The 20,284-nt window shown below is 43.2% G+C and overlaps 1 protein-coding gene across 2 annotated transcripts in view; it reads left to right on the forward strand.

The window, feature by feature from the left end:
• slc9a7 (solute carrier family 9 member 7) overlaps positions 1-20,284 on the forward strand; it is a 168,029-nt gene that overhangs the window by 105,166 nt on the left and 42,579 nt on the right. For both annotated transcript variants that reach the window (XM_072262709.1, XM_072262710.1), the window contains exons 8-12: positions 5,980-6,085; positions 7,630-7,718; positions 9,966-10,079; positions 13,697-13,808; positions 15,842-15,995. In XM_072262709.1, the coding sequence (XP_072118810.1) occupies positions 5,980-6,085; positions 7,630-7,718; positions 9,966-10,079; positions 13,697-13,808; positions 15,842-15,995 (575 nt within the window). The remainder of the gene's footprint in view (positions 1-5,979; positions 6,086-7,629; positions 7,719-9,965; positions 10,080-13,696; positions 13,809-15,841; positions 15,996-20,284) is intronic.

The following is a 20,284-nucleotide window of genomic DNA, read 5'->3' on the forward strand; positions in this document are numbered from 1 at the left end:
TATCCTTTCACTGTGACAACAGAGGCTTCATTTGTCATATGGTTCTTGGGTACAATTTGATAGCGTGATTTTGTTTTTCTAAACCTGATTTTGATAGAATCCAAAATACAGGAGGAAGCCTGCTCTTTCTCAAGTAGATCTCAAATCTATTAGCTAGCTTAAAGGGTAGGCATGCCTTCAGTTTAATAGCACATGTTGTTCTGAGTTAATGGTATTTAATTAGACAAATAGTTTCTGCCTGTATACATTTTGTATCTCTCCATTCTCTGCATATTCATGTGTCTATCTTAATGTACCTAATGCTCATCTGAAAGATGCATCGGGACTACCTTGAGAGATCAACTTGGAGATTGTAGCTTCCAGAGACAGTCTGGCATGTGTTATTGGTATGTAGGACATATGAGTGAGAGAGAAAGCTGAGCCAGGGAAGCAATATTGATACTTTTGATAGTTTGATGGGGTATGGCTAGAAGCAGTAGAGAAGCATAAGCAAGTATGTAAATTTTTGAAACTTGGTGGGTTGTTAAATACAATTAAAGTCAATAGTGTTGGGTGTTTAGCTATTCATTATTATTATCCTTACTATTAGTATTATTTCGTCTTGGGGGTGGTGGATCACTCTCCTGAATCCTCCGCACACCTCCAGCTCAGTAGGTGCTGGTCATGCACATTTTTAGTTGGCGTGCCAGCCGCCAATAAAGGGCAATAGAGGAAGCACGGTAGCATAGTGGTTAGCACAGCACTTTACAGGCAACCCAGGTTCATGTCTTGTCGCTGTCTGTAAGGAGTTTGTACGTTCTCCCCGTGACTGCGTGGGTTTCCTCCGGGTGCTCCGGTTTCCTCCCACAGTCCAAAGACTTACCGGTTGGTAGGTTAATTGGTCATTGTAAATTGTCCTGTGATTAGGCTTGGATTGGATTGGGGGGATTGCTGAGCAGCGTGGCTTAAAATGCCAGAAGGGCCTATTCTGAGCTGAATCCCAATAAATTTTTTAAAAATTTAAAAAAAAATCGCTTGGAGAATGTAAATATCAGGAGTGGGGCTTGAACCCGTGATCAGTGTTACCAAACTGAGCTGCTGCTATGGCTTGTTTCACCAGAAGAATCTCTGTTAAACTCTGCAGACAGTTGCTTAGGACCACGGAGATCCCATTCTTGGTGCACGTTATGAAATGGGTGAGCACCGACTCTGTCAGCGTTGGCTTGTGATTTACTGTCAGCTGCTACACAACTGTTGAGAAAGCACAACCTGATGAGATTAAAACATTTATTTCTTGTTGGTGAAACCAAGCTACAAAGAACGTACATTCCTGAAGACTTAATGTGCTGTTTTATTGATGTACCTGTGGATACAAAGATATTAAAGGAGAGAGGGAGAACAGCTGAATCATTTCTAAAACAGAAGGGATTCTGCAGATGCTGGAAAATCCCGAGCAACCCGCACAAAAATGCTGGAGGAGCTCATCAGCTCAGGCAGCACCTCTGGAGGGTGATAAACAGCGAACGTTTCAGGCCAAGACCTGGAGCAGTCCTTGAGTGTGATTGATTGTGGCAATTTCTCTTTAGGGGAAATAGTTGTGCTGTTCTGTAACTTGTATTGTTTGGCGAACATTCAACTGGTCAAACACTCCAATCCTACCAGAGCTGGTCTGAATTGGAATGACGCTCAGAATTTGCAGCATCAGCTGAATCTCTTGCGTCAGTGAGTAATCCTGGTTGGTGGGAGAACAGTGAGAACCGGTTGCTTCATTCTTGCTACCCCCAGCTCTGCAGGCATACTCATTTAGTTGTTTAGAGATACAACAGTGTGTGCCTTTCCAGCCCAGTGATCCGCACGGCTCCGTTGCACCCAGGTGACCAGTTAACCTCCCCCCCCCCCGTGTGTGCTTGGAATGTGGGAGGAAACCGGAGCACCTGGTGGAAACTCATATGGTCACAGGGAGAACGTACAAACTGTTTACAGACGGCAGCGGGAATTGAACCTGGGTTACTGGCATTATAAGAGTGCTACGCTATCATGCTGCCTAATACAAGTCATTGGGCAATTATTTCTGGCAGGCGGGTAGGGCGAAGCAAATGGAATCAACACTGTCCTCATTCCAAGGATAAATGTTTTTAGGATCAGTTTGGAAGAGTTTAACATGCAATATGTGCTCAAACTTCAGCAGTGGTTTAATACTACACAGTCCAAAGGACATGGGAGCAGAATGATGTCATTCAGCCCATGGAGTCTGTTCCACCATTCTGTCATGGCTGATTTATTATTCCTCTCAAACCCATTCTCTTGTCTTCTCCCTGTTACTTTTGACACCCTTACCAATGAAGAGCCTGTCAACCTCCCCTTTAAATATACCCAACGATTTGGCCTCTACAGATTCACCATCCTCTGGCTTAAGAAATTCTTCCTCATCTCTGTTCTAAAGGGATGTCCTTGTATGCTGAGGACGTGCCCTCTGGTCTTAGACTCCCCCACTATAGGAAACATCCTCTTCACATCCACTCTATCTAGGTCTTTCAATATTTGATAGGTTTCAGAACATCTCCCCCACCCCAACCACCCATTCTTCAAAGCTCCAATTAGTACAGTTTTGGAGCCATCAAATGCTACTCATACATTAACACTTTAATTCCCAGGATGATTCTCATGTACCTCCTCTAGACCTTCTCCCCACCAGCACATGTTTTCTTAGATAAGGGGCCCAACACTGCTCTCAATACTCCCAAGTGCAGCCTGACCAGTTCCTTATCAAGCCTCAGCTTTGATTGATTTGAGTCTATGATTGACATAGTGAGAAGGTGCTTATGACACGTTCATTGTAATTTCTTTCTTCCTGCTCATGGGTGCTGAGTAGACATTCAGCACCCATCCTCCCACCTATTGTCAAAGCTCTTTTGAGTCTGTGCCCAATGGAACAAGGAAAAGAAATCTCATATAGGATAGGAAATCTAAAATGTCATCTGAACAATTGTGCTATATCTAGTCGCAAATGTTGCAGGATTTTTTGTACTGATCTCAGAGACAAATTCCCCCCAGTATCAGCTTACCAAGGACAAAATATTGTAGAATTACGTAACATTGTTTGGCACTAGGCATTGTAAAATCAGTTGACTCCTCCCCATAAAACTGGGAAGTTTCCATGAATTCAACTTATTTACGGTCTTGGAGGAAATGCCAAACAATAGGATGTAGCCTGGAGAAATAGGAAGAGAAACTTGGCACAAAATGCTAGACGAGCTCAGCAGATCAGGCAGCATCTAAATGGAGAGGAATAAACAGCTGACGTTTTGGGCAGAGAGCTGCCATCAGGACTTGGCCCAAAATGCTGACCTTTTATTTCTCACCAGAGATACTGCCTGACCTGCTGAGTTCTTTCAGCATTTTGTGCGTGTTTATATGAATTTCCAACATCTGCGCTATCTTGTGTTTAAGAGGAACTTAGCAAGTGTTTTACCCCCAGTGAGCTACTGTCCAATCATAGTTACTGTTTTAATATAGGAAGCGTGGCCACTAATTTGTGATCAGAAACAGGGATGTGAAAAATAACCAAAATAATTTATTTTAATTTATTGAGGGATTGATATCAGCCGCAGTTACCAATTGGTTCACTTTTTTTTATTGTCTTTCAACTGAAAAGAGTTGAGGATCTGACTGTACCCTAGTGTAACTAGGGAAGTATACTGTTTTCTTGTAAGCTATTTTAAAGAAAATTTATTCATAAAGAGTGCAAAATGTTGTGATTAATACAGCTGAAAGTGTGTTTAATCGAACTAGATTTTGTTACATCCTTGCATATTGAGAGATGTTTTTTAAGCAAATTTCTTTTTTAAATATAGTGTAACACACACAAAATGCTTGAGGAACTCGGAAGATCAGACAGCATCTACGGAAAGGAATAAAAAGCCGACATTTTAAGCTGAGACCCTTCATCGGGACCCGAAATATCGACTATTTATTTCCCTCCATAGATGCCGCCTGGCCTGAAGAGTTCCTCCAGCATTTTGGGTATGTTGCTCTGGATTTCTAGCATCAGCAGAATCGCTGGTGTTTCCCTTTTCAGCAGCCTGATTATGCTAAATCTTGCAAGCTTTGCATTCCACTGCCTTTTTGAGCAGAAACATTGTTTGAGGTTCGGGCAGGGTGCATAGCAAAGAGGAAGGCATATATATCTTTTTCAAAGTTCAAGCAGTTTTGGTGGAATTTTCATCAGTATAGTTCAGCCTCAAGCAGAAACTTGATCCCTAACAATTTAAGTCAACAAGTGCAGTTGTGTTATTCAGGTGGTAATACAAATTCTATCTGGAAATGTCATTCTTTCAAATTCTATCTAGTTTTTTTAAAAAATGTCCACAGAATTATAGAGATCTATAGCATGGAAATGACTCTTCAGCCCAAGGATTCTGCATCAGCCCCCATTTTTACACTAATCCTATGTTAATCCCATTTTTTTAGAAAATTCTCATCACACTTCTTCCCTTCCCCTCTCTTCCCCCCCCCCCCCCCCCAGGTTCTACCACTCACCAACATACTGGCTGAGTTAACCTACCGGCCTACGTTGGGCAGTGGGTGGAAACCGGAAAAAAACCAGGCGAAAACCTCAACGCAAAATGTGCAAACTCAACACAAGTAGCATCTGAGGTCAGAATTGAACCTGGCTCTCCGACACTGAGTTGGGTGGAGGGAGTCTCCACTCTGCCACTGTGCTGCGCTTGGTTGGAATTCATTTGATAAACAAGAAGCAGCCACTGTGACACCAACTCTATTTTTCATAAAAGGGGAAAACAAAGCAGGTGTTTTTCTTGTTTCTGTTCACCTTAATAAATTGGATTCATTACTCCCAAGATAGCGTCAACTATCAAGGGAGAGGCTTCCCTAAACACTACTAATGAACTGGTCCTAGATTATCGTGCATTTTTTTTTGCCATTATGAAACTAGTACCCAACGGGGTGGAGGTGCGTCTCCACCAAAGGAGGTGTAAGGCGCTCCTTCCCTCTGCTAGCCTGCAGGTCAGCCTTGGTCAAAGTGTGGTACCCGCTTATTCCTCCCCCCCCCCACACCCGATCAGGTCATGTGAAACCATGGGAGCAGGTGGTGGATGGTCGTATGAGCAGCTGGTGCATATCACAAGTCCTGGTTATACGACCACTGACGCCAGGCAGACAATCTCTGCAGAGTATAGATAGTGGCTTGGGGGTCACCTGTCTTGTAAAGACACTGCCCAGAAGAAGGCAATGGTAAACCACTTCTGTAGAAAAATTTGCCAAGGGCAGTCAGTCATGGATAAGACCAAGGTCGCCTACGTCAATACAATACCACACATAATGATGATCCAACAAGAGTTTTTTTTCATTTATTTGTGGTTAGTTGACATTGTTGACCGTTCTGATTTGCCCCAGATTGAGCGGCTCACTAAGCCATTTCAGGGAGGACTGGATGCGGGCTCAGAGCCATCAAATGCTCCTTATACATTAACCTTTTCAATCATGAGATCTTTCTCGTGAACCTTCCCTGGACCCTCTCGAATGCCAGCACATTCTTTCTTGGGTGCGTGGCCCAGACCTTCTCAGAATACTCCAGATGTGGTCTGACAAGTGCCTTATAAAGCATCAGCATTACCATCCTTCGCTTTTACTGTATATTCTAGTTCTCTGGAACTATAGACATCAGGTTCTATTTTTAAATTTCCTGGTTTACTTTAAAAGTTAAAATCTCCAACAACCATGTGGGATTTGACTTGCATCCCCGTATCAATTGTCCAGGCCCTTGGATGCCAGCGATGTGGCAGGTCAAGAATAATATAGTTCCATCTTATTGGGGTTACTGTGGTAACTGTGCACAAGGTCCCAGTGGTTCATCAGCAATGACCATGGAGCTTGGGTGTTCCAAGTGTGAGTGAGGATCTGTACTCTAAGGCAGGGTTCGTCTGTCTTCCATGGGAAAACTATAAAGTTGAAGATGTTACCTTAACTTCTGTTTTTCACGTCACCAAGTTCACCAAACTGCACTGCTTCCCACTCCTGGAGACGGCACTGTTTTTCTTAATGTCCTGGAGCACCTTCCTGCTGGCAGAAGCCTGTGGCTTCACTGGTAAGTTGCAACCAGGGTAGAACATGCATGACGAACAAGAGTGGCGATGAAATGCCAAGTGACGGCAGTTTTTATTTAGAGGTACTGCATGGTAACAGGCCCTTCCAGCCCAACAAGGCTATGCTGCACACACATTACAACAATTGCACACACATAGGCCGTGACACAGAGCAGAATTAGGCCATTCGACCCATCGAGCCTGCTCTGCCATTTCATCATGCCTGATCCATTTCCATCTGAACTTCATTCTCCTGCCTTCTCACCATAATCTTTCATGCCCTGGCTAATCAAGAATCTATCATCCTTTTTTTTAAATAGACACAATGACTTAGCCTCCACAGATTCACACACTCTGGCTAAAGAAATTCCTCTTCATCTTCCTTCTAAGTGGATGTCCCGCTGTTCTGAGGTTCTGCCCTTTGTTCCTAGATGCCCTACCACAGGAAACATCTTCTCCTCATCCACTTTACTAGGGCCTTTCAGCATTCAATAAGTTTCAATGAGACACCCCACCCCCAAACTTCTGAATTGCAGTGAGTGCAGTCCCAGAGCCATCAGACACTCCTCATATGATAACTCTTTCACTCCCACAAATGTGACCAAATAAGCTACTAACCCGTAAGTCTTTGTCATGTGGGAGAAAACCAGAACACCTGGGGGAAGCCCACAAGGCCACAGGCGCACAAGTTATCATTCCACACTGTTGTACCAAATGCTGGGTCAAGTCAAAGTGACAGAGTCAATTGTTAATTCCTTGTGGATGCTTGCAAGCCATTGGGCCAGTGGATCTACTGTTGACATTGATACATACAGTTGAAGTCAGAAGTTTACATTCCTCGTGTTTACATTTTTATAGGCATCCGTTAGTCTCGTGAGACCATGGATTTGCGCCTTGGAAGGTTTCCAGGGCGCAGGCTTGGGCAAGGTTGTATGGAAGACCGACAGTTGCCCATGCTGCAAGTCTCCCCTCTCCACACCACCGATTTTGTCCAAGGGAAGGTGGGGCTGATACAGCTTGGCACCGGTGTTGTCACAGACCCACTGGAATTGTGATATAGTCAATTAAAAGTGAAATAATCTGTCTGTAAACAATTGTTGGAAAAATTACTTGTGTCATGCACTAAGTAGATGTCCTCAACGTCTTGCCAAAACTATAGTTTGCTAATTTGAAATCTGTGGAGTGGTTAAACAATGAGTTTGAATGACTTCAATCTATGTGTATGTAAACTTCTGACTTCAACTGTAGTTCTGTGCTGTGATGCTTTGGCCGCTATCAGCCATTAAACCATTGCAGTAGGAATCAATGTTCCTGATCAAAGAATTCCCTAAGCAGGCTCTCAGTTTGGATCTCCTCTGGCATAGATGTTGGAAAAGGTATAAATTGATGCCCTGTTTAACCAGATTACCAGCCCATGTTTGTATTGAAGTATACCCAAGCAGAATGACTGATTGGGTTGCATGAAGGGATGGCTGCAGGTAATGCAACCAACAAGGCTCGCAAAGTGAAAAGCATTTTTCACGACTTTTCCATTCTTCATCTGCAGGTGTGGTTGCAGTTCTTTTCTGTGGAATTACACAGGCTCATTATACCTACAACAACTTGTCGCCTGAATCAAGAGATCGAACAAAGCAGGTATGGGTTTCCCCACTGGTGTCACTGGAGCTATAAAGCCATGGAACACTACAGTATAGAAACAGGACCTTTGGCCTGTCTAGTCCATGCCCAACTTACTCTTCCCATTGACCCACACCTGGGCCATAGCCCTCCGTACCCCTCCCATTCATGTACTTGTCCAAACTTTACTTAGGTGTTGCAACCCACATCCGTCACTTCCTCTAGCAGCTTATTCCACACTCTCACCACCTTCTGAATGAAGAAATTCCCCCTCAGGTTCCCCTTAAATGTTTTGCCCTTAAACCTATAACCTTTGCTTCTAGTCTCACCCAATCTCAGTGGAAAAAGCCTGCTTGAATTTACCCTGTCTATACCCCTCATAATTATGTACATCTCCATCATATTTTCCCTCATTCTCCTATGCTCCTAACCTATTCAACCTTTCCCTATAACTCAGGTCCCCAAGTCCTGACAAAGTCCTTACGAATTTTCTCTGCACCCTGTTGATCTTATTGAAATCTTTCCTGTGGATAGTAGACCAGAACTTCACACAATATACACCAAATTTGTCCTCACCAATGGTTTGTGCAACTTCAGCATAACATTCCAACTCTTTTACACAAAACTCTGATTTATAAAGACCAATGTGCCAAAAGCTCTTTTTATGAGTATGAGTTTGATTTCTACCTTCTCCCTCCCACCCCTGCCTGTTTGGAGTTTACTGGTCATTGAAAAGTGATGAGGAATGCAATTGACTTTAAAGGGGAAGTTACAATTGTGTTCAAAATATTTGTACTTGCATTTGGATATATGGTAAAATATTTCATAGGAATAGTACTAAGTAAATAAACTGGAGAATAACAGTGAAATGGGTGATTTACTGGGCTAGCAGTCAGAGTTTTGGACTCAGAAACACATTGAAATCCCACCATGGCAGCTGGAGAATTTAAATTCAAGCATTTTAATAAACCGCGATTTATGAACAGAGTCTCATAATTGGTTAACTTCACAGTTACCAAATTATTTTCTGGTGTTTTCAGGGATCGGTGTTGGGTTACTTTTCATGTTATATATTAGTGATCTGGATGATGGAATTGATAGCTGTGTGGCCAAGTTTGCAAATGATACAAAGATGGATGGAAGAGCAGGGAGTCTGTAGGAGGGCTTGGACAGGTTGGGAGAATGGGCAAAGAAGTGACAGACGGAAATGGATATATGGTTATGCATTTGGATGGAAGAAGTAAAGGCATAGACTATTTTCTAAATAAGGAGAAACTGAAGGTGCAGAGGGACTTGGGAGGCCTAGTGCATGGTTCCCTAAAGGTTAACTTGCAGTTTGGGTTGGTGGCAAGGAAGGCAAATGTAACATGAACATTGATTTCCAGGGGACTAGAATATAACAACTGAGATGTAATGCTGAGACTTTAAAGTATTGGACAGACCATGTTTGTAATGTGAGCAATTTTTTTTGTCCATATCTAAGAAAGGTTGTGATGGCCTTGGAAAGGGTCCAGGGGAGGTTTACAAGAATGATCCCAGGAATGAAAGGGTTAACATATGAGGAGCTTTAAATGGTTCTGGGCCTGTACTCACTGGAGTTTTGAAGAATGGTGGGAGTGCGAATCTCATTGAAACCTATCGAATATTGAAAGGCCTAGATAGAGTGGGATAGTCTCAGAATAGAAGGATGCTCCTGTAGAATAGAGATGAGATGGAATTTCTTTAGCCAGAAGGTGGCAAAGCTGTTGAATGGTGAACCATTGCCATAGATGGCTGTGGAGGCCAAGTCATCAGGTGCATTAAAAGTGAAGGTTGTTAGGTTCTTGATTAGTAAGGGTGTCAAAGGTTCTGGGGCTAAGGCAGGAGATTAGGGTTGAGAAGGGTAGTAAATTAGCCATGATGGAATTGCAGAGCAAATGTGATGGGCCAAATGGCCTAATAGTGCTCCTTTGTCTTATAAACTGCTTTTGAACTCTATCTGGTTCATTGATGTACCTCAAGGAAGGAAATCTGCTGTCCTACACGGCAAAGTGACTCTAGTCTGGAGCCACCGGGGGTCCAAGTAATTCAGGGGCAAATATCCATTGACAACACATGACCACATTCCATAAATGAATAATTAAGGAGATCATTTGACGTTGTCATGTAAAATGATAATAATTAAAAGTTTCAACGAGCAGCTTTCAAGCTGAATAACTGAGACCATCTGTAGTGCTGTATTTTAATGAACTGTACCCTAATACGGTATTTATTTGTCTTCCTCAGTTATTCGAAGTTCTGAATTTCCTGGCTGAAAACTTCATATTTTCCTATATGGGTTTGGCGCTGTTCACGTTTCAGAATCACATCTTCAACCCCATTTTCATTCTTGGAGCTTTTGTATCCTTTGAGTTCTTACCAGTTATGATAAGCATATGTATAGATACAATTGTACATTTGGTCCCTTATCAGATATCTGAGCAGTTTATTAACCCATGAACACTATCTCACCATTTTTTCTTTTTGTATTTTTATTGTAATTAATTTTTTATGTATTGCACTGTACTGCTGCTGGATAACAACAAATCTAAAGGCATATGTCGGTGATGATCAGAATGAGGTTCCATATCACCGGCATATGTCCTGAAATTTGTTCTCTTTGCGGCAGCAGTATAATGCAATAAATAATGATAGAGGAAAAAAATCTGAAAATTACAAGTGAGTAAATAATTAGTGCAAGAATAAAAAATATTTAAAAAGTGTTCAAGAGTTCAATGTCCATTTAGAAATCAGATGGCAGGGGGGAAGAAGCTGTTCCTGAATCACTGAGTGTGTGCTTTCAGGCTTCTATACCTCCTTCTGGATGGTAGCAGTGAGAACAAGGTTTGACCTGGGTGAGGGGGGTCCTTAATGACGACTGCTGCCTTTGTGAGTCATCACTCCTTGAAGATGTCCTGGATAGTGTGGATAAACCTGAATCTGATTCTTATTGAAGAATACAAAATTTAATTTCTTATGCAAAGATATTTGCTTTCAATTCAACATTGAGTGACTTTTTTAAAAGAAGGTGAGATTTTTTTTTAACCTTAGCTTCTTGAGAGAATGCTTGCTTTTCAAACTGGTAGTTTAAGAGAATGCAAACTGTTAGCAAAACGTTGCTTTCATGAAACATAGAAGTATAGGTGTGCTCCGTTTTTTTGTGGCCAAGAGAAAATTCTTGGTTGTCTGTCACTGAGACTTCAGATCCAGCAGGTGCTGACTCAATGATGAGGTTATGACTGAGGTCTGAGGTAGGTTTTGGACACAGTGTGTGGAAGTTGCCTGTAATACGCTGCCAGAGTCAGCAGGAGAGGCTGATACAAGTGGAACATATTAAAGAATCTTAGATAGACACAAAGGTGTAAGAAAAAGGGAGGGTTGTGTGCTCTATAGAAGGGATGGGTTAGAGATCCCGGACTACCAAGGATCCTTGCAGCTGTACTGCTCTGTGTCTACCTGCCCTATGGGGCTGTACTGAGACTCCTTGGGAGGATCTGGTGATCAGGATATGGTGATTCAGGCATGTTATGCATTATTTTTCACTGAGTTACATAGAACATACCACAGTAAAGGAACAGGCTCTTCGGCCTGTGATAACTGTGCTGGCAATGATGCCAACTCAAACTAATCCCTCCATCCCCTGACTATCTAAATGTCCCACCACTTCCCTGGCAGCACATCCCAGGCACTGACCACACTCTGTGTTCAAAAATGAATTCCTGGTCATTGTCGTCATCATTATGTGCAGTGTTGTATGACATGGGTGATCATGGTCTTCCATCTCTCTTTAATCTGAGAAGTTCTAATAAGCTCTTCAGATTTTTTGCCTCTCCATCCCTCGATGTAATTCATGAACATCACATGCTGTTGACCACAACTTTTTCTTCAATCAGTTTTTCCAGTCACTGCAAGATGTTTATATGTCCCAGAAATTCCAGCTGACCCCGGCCCTCTTCTTATTCCGGCTTTTCGCAACACGTCCTCATTCGTTACCTTGTCCTTCCATGATATAGTCATCATTCTTCTCAAAAACCACATTTCTGCAGCTTCAAGTCTTTCTTCATTTTGACTTTGATATTGTCCAACATTCGCTTCCATATGTTAGTGTGGAATGAAGGTAGCAACACAGTACTCTGAGTTTCATACCCTTAGAAATTGTTATTCTTTAGTATTTTGCTCAAACACTAGAACGTGCATTTAGCAATCCCAATTCTCCTCCTAATTCCAACATTAGCGCTACCGTTAGATGTTGTGCTCCCTAAGTAATTGAGCTTGCATGTTTGTTTAATTGTTTCAGTGCCCACTTTCAGTTTGCATTTCTGTATTTCTTTCTTCTTTGTGACAACCATACTGTCAGACTTCTTGCAGTTGATGGTCAATCTTCTGTTTGCAATTTCTTAGATGACTTTATCTAGTATTTCTTGGAGCTACTCTCCAGAAGAAACTAGCAGCACTGTGTCATCTGCACATCGTAGATTAATCAAGTTTTATCCATCAATTATCACGCCTGGAATACTGCTAATTTCTCAGAATTATCTTGCAATTGAAGTTGAATAGGTTGGGCAAGAGAACACAACACTGTCTGACTCCCCTCTGAATCTGAACAAAATCCTGGTAAATCTCCTTTAAGTGTTGTTTAGTTTGACTGTATTCATGGATGTTTATGTATCATTGAAAGACAATTGAACTTTCCCACTCCACCCCACCCTACCTCACCTTAAAGTGATGGCCTGTAGTGTTTGACATTTCCATTCTTTGGGGGGGGGGGGGTGTAAATGGCTGACTATCTCCACTACCTTTCTCATAATTTTATAAAGCTCTACTAGACCATCATCTGCCCCCAGTCCTATATTTGGTTAGAATGTAGATCTCTCTACCACAAGGAGTGGTCAAAGCATATAATATTTAAGGGGTAAAATACATAAGGGGGGTACAGAATGGAAGAGTATGCTGGTAGGGTAAGCCAAGGTTAGGGTGGGGCACAAATTCAGGAATTTATCGTGGACAATTAATTTACCTATGACTCTACCAAAGGAGGTGTAAGGCGCTCCTTCCCTCTGCTAGCCTGCAGGTCACCCTTGGATAAGGTGTAGCACCTGCTTAGCCCCCCTGCCCCCCCAATGATCAGGGTCACATGAAGCCATGAGATCAGGTGGTGGATGGTCGTATGACCAGCTGTTGCATATCACAACTCTTGGTTATACATCCACTGATGCCAGGCAGACCATCTCTGAAAGAGTGTTGATAATGGCTGGGGTCAGTCATCTTGTAAAGACGCTGCCCAGAATAAGGCGATGGCAAACCACTTCTGTAGAAAACTTTGCCGAGAACAATCATGGTCAAAGACCATGATATAGAACATAAAACATAGAATAGTACAACACAGTACAGGCCCTTCGGCCCACAATGTTGTGCCGACCCTTAAACCCTGCTTCCCATATAACCCCCCACCTTAGATTCCTCCATTTACCTGTCTGATAGTCTCTTAAATTTCACTAGTGTACCTACCTCCACCACTGACTCAGGCAGTGCATTCTACGCACCAACCACTCTCTGAGTAAAAAACCTTCCTCTAATATCCCCCTTGAACTTCCCACCCCTTACCTTAAAGCCATGTCCTCTTGTATTGAGCAGTGGTGCCCTGGGGAAGAGGCACTGGCTATCCACTCTATCTTTTCCTCTTATTATCTTGTACACCTCTATCATGTCTCCTCTCATCCTCCTTCTCTCCAGAGAGTAAAGCCCTAGCTCCCTTAATCTCTGATGATCATTAATCTCTAATGATCACACGTGTCATTTGACTGGGCACATGACGATGATGAGTTAACTTGCCAGCCCACGTGCATTTGGGGTGGGGTGAGAGGGGAGGAGCGCAGAGCACCCTGAATGACCCTATACCTGTGTGGTTCGTGATTTAGTACAGCTCTTTTGTACTCACCCTCTCTGGCAGCGCAGGCTCCTTAACAGCTGTCGGCCAGATCGCTATCCTGCTGGGCAGAGCCGCGAATATTTACCCTCTGTCTTTTTTCCTGAACTTGGGCAGAAAGCACAAGATTGGTTGGAATTTCCAGCACATGATGATGATTGCAGGTACAGTTCCAATGGTCTGAGTCACTGCGGCACGACCCTGCAACGATGAGAAGCTCTTTCCTTGTTAGTAGGTGCTTTGAGGTGTTGTGGGTATATCAAAGTAACATTTTTGTGCTTCTCTTTTATTAGAAAAAGAAATGACCCAAAATGCAGTGAGTGTGTAATAAAGATTTATTTAAAATCTTTCTCAGGATATCACACAGCAATTAATAAAGTACTTTTTGAAGTGTGATCATTTAGTAGTGTAGTAAGTATCACAGCCAATCTGTGTAGAGGAAACCAAAATGAATGCTGAAGCATTAAATGTAGGGAAAGTCTGTTCCAGTGCTGGTGGTTTTGGTGTGTGATCTGGACCAGCACTTTCAGGCAGAGGGGGGCTCTTCACCCGTGGCTGGCAGTTCATCTAGGAGAAGGAAAACTCTGATCTCAAACCTTCGCTGTCTTGTGGCTACACCGACTCATGGGGACGGCTTCGGGAGTAAATGCCGAGGGGAAAATTCCGGAGCTGGAGTCCTAAAGACAGTCCTACATTGAGTTCAACACTGACTGGTAGCTTCTGCAACGCTGTTGGTGCCAAACTGTATCGGTTTTTGCCATTCCTTTGGGTTCATCAGATGCGTGGAGAGGGGGAGCTTGCTACATGGGCAACAGCTTGCTCTCCACGTCGTACTGCCCTGGCTTGCGTATCTTGACAGCTAGGACGCAATTTCCAGGGTCTTCCCTGACCGATGGAGAACTCGTGGATCAGAATGGATAGGAGTGACGTTTTTTCTTTGAAACACTGCCATCTGAAAGAGATAGAGTCAAGAGCAAAGTCAAGTCGAATTTGTCATTTAACTATATACAGGTATACAGTCAAACGAGACAATGGTTCTCTGAACCATGGTGTAAAGCACAATAGTACACATAATACAATAAAAGGATAAAATCTACAGATGAATTATGCACAAATAAACAAAGTAAAGTTCACAAATTAAATATTGTTGGGTACAGAACAGATTAACCATTAATACTTCGAATGTAATGCAGCAGGAAGTTCAGAGGCCTAACGGCCTGAGGGAAGAAACCATTTCCAGCCTGACGGTTACTGTTTTTGTGCATCAGAGTTTCCTGCCTGATGCTAGAAAGTCAGAGGATGCTGAATGGATGAATGGGATCCTGGATAATACCAAGGGCCCTGCCTGCAGAGCACTCCTGATAATGTGGAATGGCCGACCGTCTGTTGTCCCGGCATTTTCAAGTCAAGACAAGATTTTTATTACACAAGTGCATGTGTGCAGACATACTATGCAAAACTTAATTGCAGCGGCGTTACTTCCCAGATTTTGCCACCTCCTGCACAATAGTGGGAATTAACCTAACGACCTACACATTTTTGGGATGTTGGAAAGAAAATAGAGTACTCACACAGTTGCACGATGTGCAGACTCCACGCAGACAGAACCCAGGGTCAGGACTGAGCTCTGGACTCTGAGCACCGTGGTGTCATTTGGAAGATGTTGCCAACATCATGGCAGTACCTCAGTCGTGCCTGTATTGGGGCTTCTTGTGAAATTCAAACCCGCAGTCCTGTGATGGACATTGGCTGCTGGTTCCCAGAGGAGCTATTGTGATCTTGTTGGATTTGCTAAGTTTTTTTAAACAGAGGTTAGTGTTCCCCAGGACAGTTTTTCCAATGGACTTAATTATAATCATAACATCACAGGATTACATTTATATATAAAACAAATCCCGTTTGCTTAAGTGTCCTAATGAAGGATCTCAGCCTGAAATGTCAGCTCCTTATTCCTTACCATAGATGTTACCTGATCTTGTGTGTGTTACTCCAGTTTGCTAAAATCCTTTCGTGAAGGTCTGCAGATGCTCCTCTCTAATCTGGTGGATCTGTGACTCCAGACCCACTGCGATGTCACTGGCTCTGAACTGCACAGGGATCTAGTTCCGATGAGCATCAAGTGCTGCCTTGCCAGTGACTCTCCCGCAGCCTGCCTTACAAATGGTAAATTAACTCTGTACTTCGGCTCTTCCTGCAGGTTTGAGAGGAGCCATGGCCTTCGCCCTTGCTATCCGAGACACCGCCACGTACGCCAGGCAGATGATGTTCACCACCACCCTGCTGATAGTCTTTTTCACTGTATGGGTCTTCGGTGGGGGCACCACACCAACGTTGTCATGGCTGCGGATCAGGTCAGTGAGTAAGCCATTCGGTAAAGTAACAGCGACATTTGAATATGTGTCTTCTCTCCCCAGATCCATATCCCTTGGTTTGCTCATTCAAAGAAAAAAAAAATAACAGCCTTTTAATATGATAAAGACTTTAGAGAGTTAATCCCAGTAGTTACTCAAAAAGTGCTATTGCCGCTTTCAGAGAAAAAAAAATTGTCTTCATCTTCAGTTTTTAATTTCAGACCCCCTGTTCTGTAACTCTACCTCTTGTATCGACTCCAGCCTCTCAACACACCAGTTCCTCTCAGGATCTCCTTTGTATCAATGGGATCACCTTTCATTCTTCTGAACACTATTGAATATTGGCCAGTTGCCTCTCCCCGTCTGTCCACTTGGCTAACACCGAGACAAACTTGCTGTGAGCCATGTGCCAATGGATGTAGTTGGTCTAGTCTCTAGGGAGAATGCAGAGGGGATTCAGGATGTTGCCTGAAGTAGATCATTTCCGTCAAGAAGGGAGATAGGATAGGCTGGATTTGTTTTCCTTGGAGTGGAAAAGGCAGGAGTGAGGGGTTGTGGGGAATGTAATAGAATTACTATCAAATTACGAAGGCCATGGATATGTTGGACAGTGGTAACTTTTCCCTTAGAGCAGTGATATTTATAACCAGAGGGCATGGGTTTAGAGTAAAGAGTATGAGATTTAAAGGGATTATAAGGAAGAATTTGTTTTAACCCGAAAGGCGGTTGGAGCTTGGGATGCACTGCCTGAGAGGATGATGAGGCAGACTCACAACAGTTGGGGAGTATCTAGATGAGCACTTGAACTATTAAGGTATTGAAGGTCACACAGCAAGTTCTGGTGAATGGAAATAGTATAAATGGATGATAGTTGGGCCAAACTGTCTGTTTCCGTGCTGTACGATTCTAAAGTCGCAAATGTTTGAATTACAGGCTTGTCCATCAAAGAAAGAGGCCGTTTGGCCCATCATGCCTGTACTGGTGCTAGGCTTTGGCATGACCTGTCCAATTGATTCCACACTCTACTCTTTCCTGTACAGCCCTGAACCCACTTCCTCTTTCAGTTCCACTTCCCTGTTTAAAGGCTATTGCTCATCAGCCCTTCAGAGAAACATGGCCCAGATCACACCAACTCAGCATATTTGCTTTTCTCTTCTGACAAAAGTGTTCGGCGGTCAGCTGAAGGTTGAGAAGGTTTCTGCTGCTGCTGTGTCAGTCCACAACTGGACTGCCACTTGCATGTCTTCACCTTCCCCTCAGCGAGACACCAGGGAACCAGCAAGTACCAGGGAAGCCTGCTCCGCCCAGGAGTGCAGTTCCTTTAAGGAAAAGCAGGTGGTAGTAAGCACTAAAGCTGTTCCATTAGGAACAAGTTTTAGCCATGAATTTGGGTTGTCTCTTCGCTGGGAATGCATTTTTTGCACAGAATCATTAAGAGACAACGTCAACTTTGATAAATTGAAGTATGTTTTAATCTGGTCAGAATTCCCTGGGACAGATGTTGGTTTAGATGGTGCAAGTTCATTTTAATCAAAGTGTACAAATAACAAACGGTAGTTAGAATTTAAACCTTTCTCTCTGTTCTGTCATGAACTTCTGTTAACCTGCCATTTCATCTAAAGATGACTCCTAGTACAGCACTGCCACTGCATTTGTCATTCGGCAACTTAACTTCCTCTTTTGTCCCTGTTCAGTGGACAGCAGTATGTTTACATTTTAATCTGTGTATTTTTCTCCCCAATAAGGAGCCCGTGAACTGAATCTAAAGTGGTAGAATGGGGATCTGGGTGAATTTCAGCAGCTATGTTCATGTGAATGGTGCTGGTTGCGTGCACTGACCTGGAGTAAGCTTACCGTGAAGAATCAAGTGAATGGCTGAACGTCGGAATGTATTACTCCTAGAAAATTCACCTTGCATTTATATATGGAAGTGAATTTACAAACAACCCAGTTATCTGCGTTCTAAGTTTACCATAATTTCACTGTGGGATAACTCCCATGCAACCTAACATAGAACGTTATAGCACAGTGTGGGTCCTTTGGCCCTCAATGTTGTGTCAACCTCTTAACCTACTCTAGGATCAATTGAGCCCTTCTCTGCTCTATTTTTCTATTATCCATGTGCTTGTCTAAGAGATTCTTAAATGCCCCCTAAGTCTGCATTTCTATGATATATTTAATGCAGAAAGCTGTTGAATTTTATACACTCATTCAGGAACACTGATGTTAGACAGGCATCTATTGGCCTTCTCCATTTTCCCCCACACCCAGTCTTCTCCACTTCACTGATTTGCAATGATTGTCTAATCAATTTAGAGGGTGGGTGAAATCTAACCCTATTACTATGGTCCAGATTTTTATTTGGACTGTACTGAGTAAGAATGGCAGATTTACTTCTCTAAAGAATGTCAGTTGTTTCTGGCTCTCTAACAGTTTTCTGGTCACAATTACTGAGATCAGCTTTATATTCACATCGATTTAATTGCTTGAGTTCATGTTCTTCAGTTGCTGGAGTCAGATTTGTCTCTGGACGGATGGCCCAACCCTCGTAATGTTAGTTCATCCATTGCGGTCGCAATTTGGGGGAAGTTTTCCTCATAGTTTTCTTCATCTGCCACCTGATTGTTTGCCAGTAATTTTGATTACTTTGGGGTTGAGGGGGATAATAAGTCGGCCATGATGGATGGCGGAGCAGTGGGTCGAATAGCTTAATTCTGTTCTTTTGTCTTGCATCTCAAAGATGGTCCTGTCATCGAGATCACAGCCACTTCCTTGAACATTAGCAGCAGGACTTTTCAGGCAGTTAAATTTAGATAAATTGAGTTTAAAGTATTTGATTTCAGAAGGTGAGCTCTTTCACAAAACAGCATCTTGCTGTATCTGGTTGAATTGTTCTGTGTTTTCCACGCCAGGGGGTGTGGTGGGAGGGGTAGGAACCTTGACTCAACATCACAGTAGGTTTGTATTCAGCTAATGTCTCGCATTGTGCACTAACTTGGCTATTGTTCAATGTGGAATTCTCTGATTAGTCCCGGGATGACTGGAGCTGCAATTTCACTTAGTGAAGCTATTTCCTCTGTGCAGTCTGTCTGTTTTGGAAGCCAGTGTTGTGTGTCCTTGAAGCCAAGGTGCACTTTGCTGTTACACACTGAGTCATTCACTTTTCATTCTTGGCTTGTTTCTTGAGTGTTTGCTTGGCATAATCACTTGACATCAGTAATTATAAAAACTTGGGGTAAATGTGTCAGTGTTCTGTTCTTTCAAATGTTTCAGACGATTAAACCTACATTTTCAAAGTTATTCTTTGCAGCCCTCAACTCAATTTAATTATGTCATGTTTCTTCTTGAGTTTCCGAATCACAACAGGTTATTATTTAAATTGGGAAGAATGTGCAGCGTGCTGTTGTGCAGAGGGATTTGGGAGTGCTTGTGCATGAATCGCTGGAAGTTGTTTTGCGGGTGCAGTGGATTACCAAGAAGGCAAACGGAATGTTGGCCCACATTGCTAGAGGGATTGAATTTAAGAGCAGGGAGGTGATGCAACTGTGCAGTGTACTGGTGAGACCACACCTGCAGTACTTGAGGAAGGATATAAACACAAGAAAGTCTGCAGATGCTGGAAATCCAAAGCAATGAGCAGAATGCTGGAGAAACTCAGCAGGACAGGCAGCGTCTTTGGAAAAGAGTAAGCAGTTGACGTTTCAGGCCAAAACCCTTTGAGGTCTGAAGAAGGGCTTCTGCCTGAAACGTTGACTGTTTAGTCTTCCATAGATGCTGCCTGGCCTACTGAGTGTTATTTGCATTTCTTGGGAAAGGTTAAGAGCTGGAGAGGAAGGAGTCTGATAGGAGAGGAGAATGAACCACAGGAGAAAGGGATGGAGGAGAGCACCCAAGGGAAGATGATAGGCAGGTGAGAAGAGGTAAGAGGTCAGAGTGGGGAATAGAATGTAGAGGAGGCCATATCGGGAGCACCAGACACAATAAAGAGCCCCAGCAGGTTTGCAGGTGAGGTGTTGCCTCATCTGGAAGGACTGTTTGGGGCCCCGAACGGAGGTGAATAGGCAGGTGGAGCATTTGGCTGCTTGCAGGAATAAGTGCCGATGGGAGATTAGTGGGGAGGGGTGACTGGACAGGGGATCGTGGAGGGAGCGATCCCTGTGGAAAGCAGGAAGGGGGAGGGTGGTGAGGTAAAGACGTGAGGTGGTAGGGTCCCTTTGGAGATGGTGGAGGTTGTGGAGGATGATGTGTTGGATATGGAGGCTGATGGGGTGGTAGGTAAGAACAAGAGG

The sequence above is a fragment of the Mobula birostris genome, chromosome 7 (genome assembly GCF_030028105.1).
Source record: "Mobula birostris isolate sMobBir1 chromosome 7, sMobBir1.hap1, whole genome shotgun sequence".
Lineage (NCBI taxonomy): Eukaryota > Metazoa > Chordata > Chondrichthyes > Myliobatiformes > Myliobatidae > Mobula > Mobula birostris.